The following is a 12,415-nucleotide window of genomic DNA, read 5'->3' on the forward strand; positions in this document are numbered from 1 at the left end:
CCTTGGAAATGACCCACCCTTGTCTTCGCCCATTTTTCCAGCATGTTCTAGGGTCTGAATACAGTGTTTTATTTTTTTTCTTCCTTGACTTTTAATGGATTGACCTCGTGGGATGTACTATCATCTCTCTCAAAACTCTCTCCTTTTGTCTTTAGAATTCCAGCGAAATAAAGATTTGTTGACCAATGCTGTCTGGGGGCGGGGTGGGCAACGTCCAGTTGGGTGCGGGTTCGGCTGCGTCAGTAGCTCATGCTGCAGTGACACTCAGGTCTCCGTGTGGTCCCCCAGGCTGCTTTGATTGTTGAGTGAAATGTTGCAGCCAAAGCTTGTACGACCGTCCAACCGAGAGGAAGGTGCTGGTGAGTCTTTGCTCTCAGGAGCAACCCCAGGAGATTCCGAGTTAGCTCTGGGTTTGACATGAGGCTTCACTGCCCTCTCCAGGAGCTGGGGTGGGCGGGCTTGTCTATGTTTGGGTCTCAGAAAAGAGCCAGGACCCCACATGACGAGCTGGAGTTGCAGACAGGAACCCATAGCTCCTCATTAGCCAAGCTCTGGTGACTATCTTTTAACTGGGGGGACACTACCCTATAGCTGGGGGGACACTTCCTATAGCTGGGGGACACGACCTTATAAATGGGGGACCCTACCCTATACCTGGATGACCAGTGGCCCGGGTCCTGGGGTCCCTGAGTGCAGGAGGCCCTTGCAGGACAATGTTCAGGACCCTGCCACTGACCCCACGACTGGCCGTCCTCAGTGTCCCCGCCCCCTCCATCTCCCTTCCCTGGAGCAGAAGCCCCCCACCCCACTCCCAGCACACGTGGTGCAGGAGCCGCGGCCTCAAGAGGGCATGCGTGGCTGGGGAGGGGGGCGGCAGACAGGAGGATGTCTCCTCCCCAGGGTGTCAGCAAGGGGCACGTTCCCCCGGGGGACACCTGTGGGGTGCCGACACCTGCACCGAGGGGCCTGGCCGTCACCCTGGGTGACAGCCATCCCAGAAGGTGACAGCAGTGTGTGAGCTGTCACCCCTCGGTTGCAGAACCCACGACCACCTCCTCCTGAGCTCATCCGTGTCACCACCCACGAGGGCCAAACGCTGGGATGAGACCCACAGGGTCAGGGAGGGCTGCCCGCACGGGATGCACCCATCCACTCGCCGGCCGTCCCCAAAACTGTCCTCAGGTTAGGGAAATACTCATCAGCGTACCTGGGCCACATCGGCTCGAAGAATAGCTTTTACTGCTGTTTTGTTTTCTTTCCAGATTCTCCCGAAGGTGAAGGACTGAATTCTCCTTGAAGCGTAAACTTTTCCTTTGTTTTAGGAGAAACACCTTCACGGGGGTCTCAGTACGTACGTGAAGGATGCTGTAACAAAATATTGATGCCACAGACCTGGTGACACATAAACAAAAGGGCACTGCTCACAGCTCTGGAGGCTGGAAGTCAAGACCAGGTGCGGGCAGGGTCGGGGAAGGGGCCTCTTCTGGGTTGGGTCGGAGACTTCTCGCTGGGTCCTCACGTGGCACAGGGGCCGGGGGCTGCCTGGGGCCTCTATTATAAGGACAGCGATCCCATTCGTGGGGCTCCACCCTCAGGCCCTCATGACCTCCCAGAGGCCACACCCCCTGACACCATTGCATGGGGGGTTAGGATTTCCCATATGAATTCTGGGGGGATGCAAACATTAGGACCGTAGCATTGGGATTGGGCTCCACACGGCCAAGTCTCTCTTCTGGAAGACGAGTCGGAGACGGTAAGCAGGACGTGGCTTCGCATCGTGGTGTAAAAGGTTGTCTTTACGTCGAGTGACTTTACATCACAGGAAAGTGGCCCTCGGTGGGGTGAGGGAGAAGGGGTTATTCTGTCCCCGAGCCTGCGGGAGGGGTTCTGGATTCCGGGGGTGGGAGATACAAAGATGGCGGCAGCCTTCAGGGAAAGAGGGCAGTGTGCCCTTGTTCCCTTCCCTCTGCCCAAGCCTGGAGTCTTATTAATACGTCCCTGGGTGTTGCTGTCACTGTGGGAAGTTGAGGAACGTTCTGTGCATGTGCTTTGCAGGCCCAGGGCCTGCAGTAGCATTGCCAGGAAACGTGGACTTAGATCCAAGGAGCCATTGTCCAGAGCCTGGGCCCGGGCCAGGGCCTGAGGGTGTGTGCAGTGGCCGTTCCTGTTTGGAGAACTCACCATCTATTTTTCCTAATTCTGATAACACCCCGTGGTCGTCTTTGGAGGACCTCGGGGCAGTAGCTAACTGGTTCAGAAATGGGCATGTGACCCAACTGAGCTAATCCAGGGCCTGTACTGAAGAAACGGGGAAGGCACATGTGCTAATCTCCTGCTGGATCTGAACTTGGGAGTCTGCAAGACTGGAGTCACAAGAGGAAGCCAGCACACAGAGACAGGGTCAGGGGAAGAGAGAAACAAGTTCCAATGACATGGCACAAACCCTGGGTCCAGCCAGGCCTGAAGCTGTTACTCCCCCGGACTGCTCAGCACGTCAATCAATAAATTCCTTTCCTTGTTCACCAGGTTCTTTTCTTGGGTAAGGCTTTTGGTAACACACACGCAGAAAGTCCAAGCTGATGCAGTTTGTAAATATTCCTGGGGATCCTTAGGAATTCCTGGTGTTCCAGCAGAATGGGGGCTGAGCTGTGTTGCTCGGGCCCAAGGCTGGACCTTCCGCCAGGTCCGCAACCAGAGCCCAGCTCTCTCCTCCCGCCCACACTGGAACCGTCCCACTTAACCTGGGTGCTGACCCAGGACGGTGAGACCGAAATGGGAGGGGGAGGCTGGCAAGGACGGCAGGCAGCTGGCCCCCCAGGGGGGTCTTTCTTTAGGGCAGCACATGGGGGGGGGGGGCAGGAATGGTGACCGCACAGCCTGCCCCGAGAGCCTGTGAAGCCTTCCCTGGTGGCACAGGATGGAGGCAAATCTACATCCCTGCAAGTTTAGGTCCTCGGAATGACAATGACGGTGACCAGGAAACAGAAATCAGGGAAATGGGCCAGTTTATAGTGAGAAGAGTCATACACAAGGACAGAGGAAGAAAAGGAGAAAGGGCTGCTTTGCAAAACTACAAAGATTGCAAGGGTGGGTGACGGGTGGGGACAGTCATTCTAGAACCACCCTCCACCCCCCAGGGCCTCCTCCATCCCTGCCTGGAAAATCCTCCTTCGGCTCAGGTGACACTCAGGAGATGCTGCACAAGGGCCAGAGGGGCTGGGGAAAGCGCTCGCTTCAAGAAGAGGGTTTATATATAGTAGTTTGTGTATGTGCATCCCAATACCTGCTGTACAGCACAGGGAACGCTACTCAGACTCTGTAATGCCCTCTATGGGAAAAGAATCTAAAAGAGAGCGGATATATGTATACGTATAGCTGATTCACTTTGCCGTACGGCAGAAACTAACACAACATTGTAAATCAACTATACGCCAATAAAAATTAATTTAAAAATTAATTTTTTTAAATTAATTTTTTAATTTAAAAAAAAGAGAAGAAGAGGGTTTAAAATCGCATCCTCTTGTATTTCAGCCTTTTTAAAAGAAACCAGACTGAAAAGATCCCTCTCCTCGAAACAGGTCAGACGGGGCTTGTGGACACGCCAGCCGTTCCCGCTCACAGCCACCAGCAAGGCAGACGTGCAACGCGCAGCCTCGCGGGAGGGGAGCCCTCTGCGCAGGACCCGGGCTCAGTCCACGCCGTCCAGGTCCTGACGCTGTCTTCTCTCCAGCTGGAGGACCTAGAAGAGAGGATGCAGCGTCACCACGAGGACCTGAACGGCTGGGCCGTCACAATGCACCGATTCACCCGAAAGAGGGTCGCGGTCACGGGACTGAAAAAGCAGGTCCTCCGACAGCATCTTCAGTGATGAGATGTGGGCGGATCCGGAGTCCGGAAGGATGTGCCTTGGCCCGGGCACGGGGGTCACTGCTGGGCTAGAAGACTCCAGGTGAGTTCCGTCTTTACCCACATGTGTTCTTCTCCATTTGAGGGTCTCTGCACACCCTCTGAGCCCCGGGCCTGAGGTGAGGGAACCCACTGCTGAGTGTGTACTGGTGGAAGCGAGGCCCCACGGCTGACGAATACTTGGCGGGGGGAGAAGGCTGTGCTGTGCACCACGGGGCGTTCTAGCGGCATCCCTGGACTCTGCCCACTAGAGGCGGCAGCAGAGCCCCCACCCCAGGTATGACAACCAAAAATGTCTCCAGACATCGCCTGACGGCCCCTGCATGAGGGCCACGGCCACGGCCGTGCGGTGTTGCTTGCGTCCCATCTCAGTTTGCCCATCGTCTCCTCATGGCTGCTCCCCGCTCCCCGCCGGCTAGCGCTGGCCACTGCGCTCATTCTTTTACAAGTTCATCACTAAAGGGATGTTGCCTAGAAGCTTAAATTACACATAATGGCCCATCTCTGGGAACCCTGCCTCCCAGGTCATGAACATTAAGCTAAAATACCTTTGTTTAGCTCACAGGAAACGTCCCGTCCAGGCCCACCTATGAATGGCTGCAGGGAGGAAGAAAAAAACACATCCCCTCTGGAGCCAGGACATGTTTGACTGTAGTCCCTCCCCTTTTAGTATAAAAGAAGCCTGAATTCTCAGGCAAGATGGTTCTACTATTAGGTAATTAGGGGAAAAGAGGAAAAACAGATGGTTTAGAAGATGTGAAGCCAGTTGGATAGCCTAGTAGTGTAGAAATCACGGTGACTGGTACCACGCTGACACAGTGTCGTAGCCCCTAATTTTAGCATCCTCAGCACAGCCAAAAATAGCTCATGCTCTGGTTGACTTGAAACCTACTTGAAACCTTTGCAGAAAGAAGGACGCTAAAAAATGCCACCGTACATATTAAAAAGCTTCTCAGTCCTCAATGGAAATGAGCTGATATTCCCTCAACAGACGTTTAACAGGGAGAAAAACCATTTTTGCCTGATTTACCTGAGTTTCTATGCAGCGGAACTGCCAAGGCCAGCGGGTGTTGTACAGAAACGGCCGCAGATCGAACCTGTTGTCGTCTGGGCTGTAGCTCTCGGCGTGATACGCGGGGGTCAGTGTGGTCATTTTGTGTCTATTCATGGAATACTTCGAGAAAAACCGCTTCACTTTGTCGGCCACCTGGGAGGCGAGGGACGCACAGGGCCTGATGCTGGCAAAGCCGGAAGGACCCCAGGCTGGTGTTCCCGGCAGCACCACCCTGGGCTGTGCCAGCTGACAGCACCCGCCCCCGGCAACGCGGCTGCCTTTGAACCCCCCGAAGGCAGGCGTGGACCGGTGCCACTGCTCGGGCTGGGGAAGCGGGATGAGCTTTGAAGACGCGGGCTCCTGACTCCAGCACCGCGGAAGCTGCATCAGGAGACCTGGTCAGGGGTCCCGGGAAGATGTATCTCATGAGGCTTCCAGGCGGTTCTGCGGGAACCACTCCGCCCGTGGGCTTCAGCCTTCAGGAGCCTGACAACTCGCAGAAAAGCAGCGCTATTCCAACCTCAGAGTCTGCCCTCTGCCCCCCAAAGGGGAGGAGGAGCTTGCTGGTTAGGATGGGGTCCAGCCCCACTCAGACGGACTCAGCCAGGGCAGAAGGAAGGCCCGGGCTGCTGAGAGCCGGAAACTGGGCCGTAGCTCCTTAGACAGAGCGAGTGTTCTCATTTTAAGGTCACACCATGGCCACCTGCTCCTGTGGGTCAAATCCACCCACCAGGTGACCTTACCTGCCGACCCCCTGAGGACACTGCACATGGCTTACCTGTCTGGGGGTGCAGACGTCCTTCCACATGTAGAGGAGTCTGCAGAACATGCTGTAGGGCCCCATCTTGGCGATCTTCCGGAGCCTCCAATAGACCGACAGCTCCGCGTAGGTCACTCCCATGTCTTCCTGGGGACAAAAGAGATGCGTCTCATGAGTGACAGCAAGTCAGCGCTGGAGGACAGGTTAAAACTTCTGCTGGAGAAGTTGTTTTTTTTGTTTTGTTTTGTTTTTTTAAACTGTCAATTTATTTTTCTACTCAATTCAGTATCAGTGATATACAAAAGGATATAAACAGATTACCATATTTATAGGAAGACACACAGAACAATTACCAAGGAATAAACCCAGCAAAGTAACAAATTGTTGCTTATCCACGTCCACTGAACTATACAAGTTTTTTAAAATTCTAGCACAGTGTCCCAGTTCTCTAGGAAAGAAGTTACATGGAGATGGAACCGAGGCCCCCGCCCCACTCGCCTCATCACCTCCCTCCCGGCCCCAACCTCGAGGGACCTGAATTGAACACTGAAGGCCAGCAATGGATGACGCTGAGCCCGGGGCTCCCAGGCCGGGAACCCAGCGATGGAGCATGGCTTGTTGGGGCAGAAAGGAGGCCAGGAAGGAACCCAGCAGCAGGGAGGCGGGGGAAGAAGCACAGTGACAAAGCCACCGCCGTTACCTCATCAGTCTGGGACACCCGTCCATGGGCCAAGGGCTCCAGCTCGGCAGTGGCCGGCGCTACCAGGATGCTGTGGCCAAGACACACAGAGGTCAGTGACAACACCTGCGTGTTAACTCAACAGAAGCCATGAAAGCACCAGGCGCGCTCAGCCCGAAGACGGAGGCATACACAGACCTCCCGGCCTTACGACGGCGGGAGAAGGGTGGTGAGGGACAGAGGGAAGCAGCGGCTGCCTGACCTGGCCAGAGCCAGGGCAGCACCGACGGGAAGGAAGGGGGGGCCTGGTCCCGGGACCCCCAGGGCAGCACTGACGGGAAGGAAGGGGGGGCCTGGTCCCGGGACCCCCAGGGCAGCACCGACGGGAAGGAAGGGGGGGCCTGGTCCCGGGACCCCAAGCGCCCCTGCAGGGCAGGACTCTTTCCATCAGGAGACGGGAGCTACGGAAGGTGGCTGAGGGGGGCGAGGGGGGCCCGGGGCTGTGCTGAGACGCATACCCGATGGCTCAGGGGCCACAGCTGGGGCCTCGTGGGCGCACACGCACCTCTGCAGGGCGGGAAGCTCGAAGCGCTCCACGCAGAGCTGGACGAAGGCTCTCAGGTCCGTCTTGCTGATCCCGCCTATGGGGTTGACGTCTGCGCTGGAGCAGTCGTACTTGGTCAGGTAGCCGAGGAGGCTGCAGCAGGAGAAAGAACACGCAGTGTCCACGCAGCAGACCCGAGGGGCTGCAGACTCCACGAACCTGGGGGCCTGGCCATCCAGCCCCTGGGCATCCGAAGACTCGCTTCTTCCAGGGCCTTGGGGCCAGAGCTTGGCAGATAAAGGGTCTTGGAGAAGCCTGATGTGCTGGGGCAGACTGGGGAAGGGGCAGAGGCTACGGACAGCCGAGGAGGAGTATCCAGCAAGCCAGACGAGGCGTCTGGGCCGGGAAGCAGCTTGGGGACTGAGCAGCAGCCTGGAAGCGGCCCGTCTGGGAGGGGAGGGCTGGGGCCAGTGGAGCGGGGAGCTGAGGGGCGGAGGTCCTTGAGAGGGAGGGGCAGGACCTCAGTGCACACGGACGCCGAGCCGACAGAAGCAGGGCCACCTCCCCACTGCTAGACACCTCCTGTGGTGGGCAGAGTGGCCCCCAAAGTGCCCACATCCTAATGCCCGGAACCTGTATACATACACATACAGGGAGAAAGGAACTCCGCAGATGAGACGAGGCTGAGGACCCTGGGATGGGTGATTCCCCTGGATTATGGGGTGGGCCCTAAATGCAATCACAAGGGTCCTTAAACGTGGAAGAGAGAAGTGGCGGGAGGGGGGCGTCAGTCAGTGGGAGCTGTGGCCACAGGAAAGGCACAGAGAATCTGCACCATTGGCTCTGCAGACAGAGGAAGGGGCCACACGCCAAAGGACGCAGGCGCCCCCAGGAGCTGGAAAAGGCGAGGAACAGCTTCTCTCCTGGAGCCTCCAGAAGGAACCGGCCCTGTGCCACCTTGACTTTGGCCCAGTGAGATCCGTGTTGAACCCCTATGCTACTGAACTGTAAGATAATTCATTTGCGTCTTGAAGCCACCGACTTTGTGCCCACTTGTCACCTCAACCCGACACTCACCCCTTCGATGCGTCCGTCCCTCTCCACCCCACCACCACCACTACCATATTCTCGCTGGACCACTGGATGACCGCAGCTCTCCACCCGCATCCCAAGCTCCCCCCCTCCAAGGCCATTGCTGACCTGTGCTGTGGGTACTGTTTGGCCTTTGTCCCACCTGCACTCACACGGCTGACCTCTCCCCACTTTTCAAGAGAAACACCAACCACTCAGCCCTCCAGGCTCCCACGAGGGTGCAAAGCCGGGGTGTAAGACCCCCTGGGTCCCAGACAAGGGGGATTAAAACCTGCGCCGCCCTGAGCGGGGCTCCTTCAAGCAACCCCGAGGTGGGTGTAACATCACTCCCTGTCCCGTTAAACGGATGGCTGACGGTAGGAACAGGGTCCGGTCTGTGGGCAAGGGCCGGGATTTACAGGCCAGAAGAGATGACCGTTTTCACCTGACCCCTGTGCCTCTTCCCCCCTCGGCTGCTCTCAAAGGTGCGTCAGGAGCTAAGGCAGAGCGTGGGAGACACAGACCCGGCCGGAGTGGCCGTGGGTCAACCAGGGGACTCATCCAGAGCAAGGGCCACACACCTCTCATCCACGTTGGCAGATCCAAGCACGAGAAGTCTGCCGGGGGCGCCCCGGGACCAGAGGCTCAGCTGAGCGAAGAGGTAGGCAATGACCATCCTCACGCGCGCCTGGACCGCAGGAGGGGAACGTCATCCGCGCGGGGCGGGGGTGGGGGACGTGCATGCCTACACCGGGGGTGGGGGACATGCATGCCTACACCGCCTCCCCGCCGCCCGGGGCAGGGGCTCTCCCAGCAGCCTCAGGAGGACGGGAAAGTTTAAGTGATGCCGGAGCTTCCAGCGTCCAGAGGGTCCGGGAGCCCGTGGTCCCCTCACCCGCGCCGTGGGCTCCTGCGCTCCGCCACACAGATGGAAGGACCAAAGCCCAAGGCCGCAGTGAGACAGGGCTGCAAAGCCAGCGGGAGAGGCCGCGGTCCCTCCTGTCACTCCCTGCACTGCTGGGCAAGGCCACCCGCACCCGCAGAAAGGGGACAGAGAGACAGGACAGACCCAGGCAGCTGTAGCCCAGGCCCCCTCTTTCCCTCCACGGACCACGCAGGGTCCAGCTCCCCTGCAGCTGCCTGGAAGGTGGGGCTGCGTCTGAGCCGCCCCCCAAAGATGCAGAAAATGCACGCACTTGCACACACACCCCCACGTTCACAGACCCTCACGCTGATGCGCACACTCTCACGCACATGCACGCACACACACGCAGACCCCCATCCTCATCACGAGGCCACACACTCAGGGTCTCTCAGGCAGGCTGCCGACCCCGGTGCCGGCTGTCCCCCGGGTTCCCTGCGGCCCCCGAGTGGGGACAACGGCCCCATCTGGGAGGCACACCTGTACGTTCTGCAGGGCCAGGCTCTCCCGGCTGCTTCCTCCGTGAGCTGCAAACACAGGGCTTTTACCCGTCACCAGGCTGAAGATGCCCATGACGGCCTTCACGGCTGGGTCGATGTTGAGACCGATGTGGTGGCTGGGAAGAGAAAGGGAAGGTGTGCAGACAGTAAAACAGACACACAGAACACAGAATTTACCATTTTCAAGTGCCCCATTCAGCAGCAGTGAGTACACTGACGACGTCACCTCTAGTTCCAGAACTTTCCATCAGCCCAGAAGGAAACCCTGTGCCCACGAGCGGTCTCTCCCCACCCCCTCCTCTTCCAGCCCCCGAGGACAAGTGACCCACTCTCTGTCTCTGTGGATCCGCCTATTTTGGACATTTCAAAGAAACGGAATCACACAATATCTGTCCTTTTGTGACTGGCTTCTTTCACTCAGGATGTTTTCCAGGTTCATCCACGTTGTAGACTGTGTCAGCGCTTCATTCCTTTCTAAGGCTGAATACCATCCCCTTGTATGAACAGACCACCTTTTGGCTACCTATTCAACTGTTGATGGACATTTGAGTCGTTCTGGCTGTTGTGAATACGCTGTCACAGACACAGATGTGTAAATATTTGTTCACGTCCCTGCTTTCACTTCCTTTGGGCATCTCCCTGGGAGAACTGCTGGGCGGGGACAGCTTTTAGCTGAGCTCCGCATACAGAATGGGCGGCCTCTTGTTTTTCCCTTGGAGGCAGAATAAATGGAACATTCTGGATGGAGCCGAGTCTCCCTGTGTGGAAAGATGCCCTCTCTCCACCTTCCTCAGGCACAGAGGCCGCCAGGTGGAAGGGGGCAGAGGGTGGGTCACGCTCCCGGGAGGGGCCAGGGCCTGCCTGTGCTCCCAGCTGGAGGGGGGTGAGGAGGGAACCTGCTCGCCTCCGGGGTGCTCACTGACCCACAAACGTGGCCCTGGGTGGAGCTTCCCGCCGTCACCGCCACCTGGCCGTGCCCGACAACCCTGACCAGCTACCTTCCGATCTGCTGGGCGAGATCTCTGGCTCTGCTGCACGTCTCCCGGGAGGAGTTCTCGCTGGCCATGTAGCAGGTGGTCAGGACGCGGCCGCAGAGCTCCCGGGGGTCCTGGGGGGTGTAGCTGGTCTGGTTCACAATGGTCCGGACGTCGGCCAGCACTTCCTGATCTGAAAACCACCGGACAGAAGCGCATGTGCCGTGTGCCAGGTGCCTGCATCATTTAATCCCTTCTCCACCGCCCGGCAACCTCGCCAGATCAGCCCCACGATGCCCGTTTCTCGGCTGCGGACACTGAGGGAATGGCCGGTGTCACCGCACAGAGTGACAGGATGTGAACCTGGGTTTGCCCGACCCCACAGCCCCTGTTCTTTCCTTGGGGCCACACTGCCGACACACGGCAGCAACAGGCACCTGTGGCTTGAAGGACACAGCCACGTGGGCCCTGGAAGGGACTTTAACGGCCTTGCTGTCCCCAGGCCCTGGGACTTGGGTGCGACGCTGTGACATCTGAATACGACCTCCACCACGATGCCCAGGACCTGGGTTTTCCCTCTGCTTCTCCCGCAGGCTGACCCCCCGGAACCTGCTCGGGCCCCAGACGTCACCTACTTCCGTGCTTCACAGCCTCGCAGACCTGGTGGCACATGGAGTAGACGAGACAGGCGGTGGCCCCGCTGTCCACCCCGCCGCTCAGGGGCAGGAAGAACCCCGCCTGGAACGGGCCGACCAGACGGGGGTGTGAGCAGCGCCTCTGGGAAGCAATGCGCCCCCAGATGAGCCCGGCTCCCCCTGCAAAAATGAGCGCCCACAAAATACTCTCCCTGGGGGAGGGGAAAAGATGCCCTGCATGTTCCAGGATGGACTTTCTAGAAGGCAAAGGGACCTCCACTGTGGAGGGTCTAAGGCTGGGTCTCCACGGTGAATTACAGACACGCACGATCACGAAACTGGCAGGGGGCGGGGAGTCTCGTAACTCAGTGTCATCAGACGGGACCCCAAAGACGGAGCCAAAGCTCAGTGGGACCTTTGGGCTCTGGCTAGTGTAGCCGAGGCTCCCGACTGAAGCAGAGCCAAGAAATGTTTGTATTAAAAAAAAAGTCACCAGCCAGCCGCAGGATCAAACGCAAACCAACCGGCAGAAGGAGCAGAGGCGGGTGGTGAGACACTGACGCCTTACCTGTTGGCTACGTCTTAAAAAATCCCAGAGCCAGCATGCAGGTCCGAGGCTGGGGAACGATGGGAAGCATTAGGACGGGGAGCTGCTGACCTGGTCCACAGCTCACCTGGGGGCAGGTGCCAAGGTGGGCGCAGCGCCCGTGAGGGCCGCCAGCACGATGCCGGGGTCTCTGTTTTAAGCACTTCGCGTGAATGATCTCATTTGAAATCTCAAAACAGCCCCAGGGGGCAGGTGCTATCATTGGCCCCGTTGTGAAATGGCACAGGAAGGCAAGAACAGGATCTCTGTGCCCAAGGGCCCAGGGCAAGGAGTGGCAGCGTTGAGCATGGGCCAGGGGGTCAAGTGCAGGCTCTGGAGATCAGGACACGCTGGCCCCGCAGCGCCACCTGGCGGTGCAGCAGGGGATGGGGGGGTGCCCGGGGGACAACAGGACCCCCCTCCAGCATCCCAAGGGCCCCACCTGATCTCCTCGGCGGGACTGTGGTATTTCCACTCAACGGGCTCAGAGAGCGGCTCCAGCAGGTCGTCGTGGCAGGACAGGGCGAAGTCCACCTTCACGCGGGGGTAGGGGCTCACCTTGCTGGCCTGGGAAGGACACCCCCTCAGCACTGGTACCCGTACAGGCCCCTGGGATGACTGCAGCCAGTGGCGGGGAACACAGCTCAGAACCCCACTGGGGACCCTTCACGGCCACCAGGACGGCCAGAACAGAGGTGGATGTAGCAAACGCTGGCAGGGATGTGGGGAACCCAGAGCCCTTGCACAGCGCTGGGGGGACGTGAGATAGAGCAGTGGCTGAGGA

General features: G+C 58.5%; 1 protein-coding gene across 5 annotated transcripts in view; it reads right to left on the reverse strand.

Moving 5' to 3' along the window:
- Window positions 1-12,415, reverse strand: part of NADSYN1 (NAD synthetase 1) — a 40,351-nt gene that overhangs the window by 3,499 nt on the left and 24,437 nt on the right. For 2 of the 5 annotated variants that reach the window (XM_057552963.1, XM_057552961.1), the window contains 13 exons: window positions 12,074-12,198; window positions 11,614-11,662; window positions 11,046-11,148; window positions 10,435-10,603; window positions 9,417-9,552; window positions 8,596-8,702; window positions 7,589-7,693; window positions 6,965-7,096; window positions 6,421-6,490; window positions 5,739-5,867; window positions 4,937-5,113; window positions 1,692-3,739; window positions 1,208-1,392 (listed from right to left, as the gene is read on the reverse strand). In XM_057552963.1, the coding sequence (XP_057408946.1) occupies window positions 3,689-3,739; window positions 4,937-5,113; window positions 5,739-5,867; window positions 6,421-6,490; window positions 6,965-7,096; window positions 7,589-7,693; window positions 8,596-8,702; window positions 9,417-9,552; window positions 10,435-10,603; window positions 11,046-11,148; window positions 11,614-11,662; window positions 12,074-12,198 (1,353 nt within the window). In that variant the 3' untranslated portion in view covers window positions 1,208-1,392; window positions 1,692-3,688. Of the gene's footprint in view, window positions 1-1,207; window positions 1,393-1,691; window positions 3,740-4,936; window positions 5,114-5,738; window positions 5,868-6,420; window positions 6,491-6,917; window positions 7,097-7,588; window positions 7,694-8,595; window positions 8,703-9,416; window positions 9,553-10,434; window positions 10,604-11,045; window positions 11,149-11,613; window positions 11,663-12,073; window positions 12,199-12,415 lie in introns of those variants that run through there. The other 3 variants (XM_057552960.1, XM_007171137.3, XM_057552964.1) reach the window with 3 other exon arrangements.

Source organism: Balaenoptera acutorostrata, chromosome 9, assembly GCF_949987535.1.
Source record: "Balaenoptera acutorostrata chromosome 9, mBalAcu1.1, whole genome shotgun sequence".
Lineage (NCBI taxonomy): Eukaryota > Metazoa > Chordata > Mammalia > Artiodactyla > Balaenopteridae > Balaenoptera > Balaenoptera acutorostrata.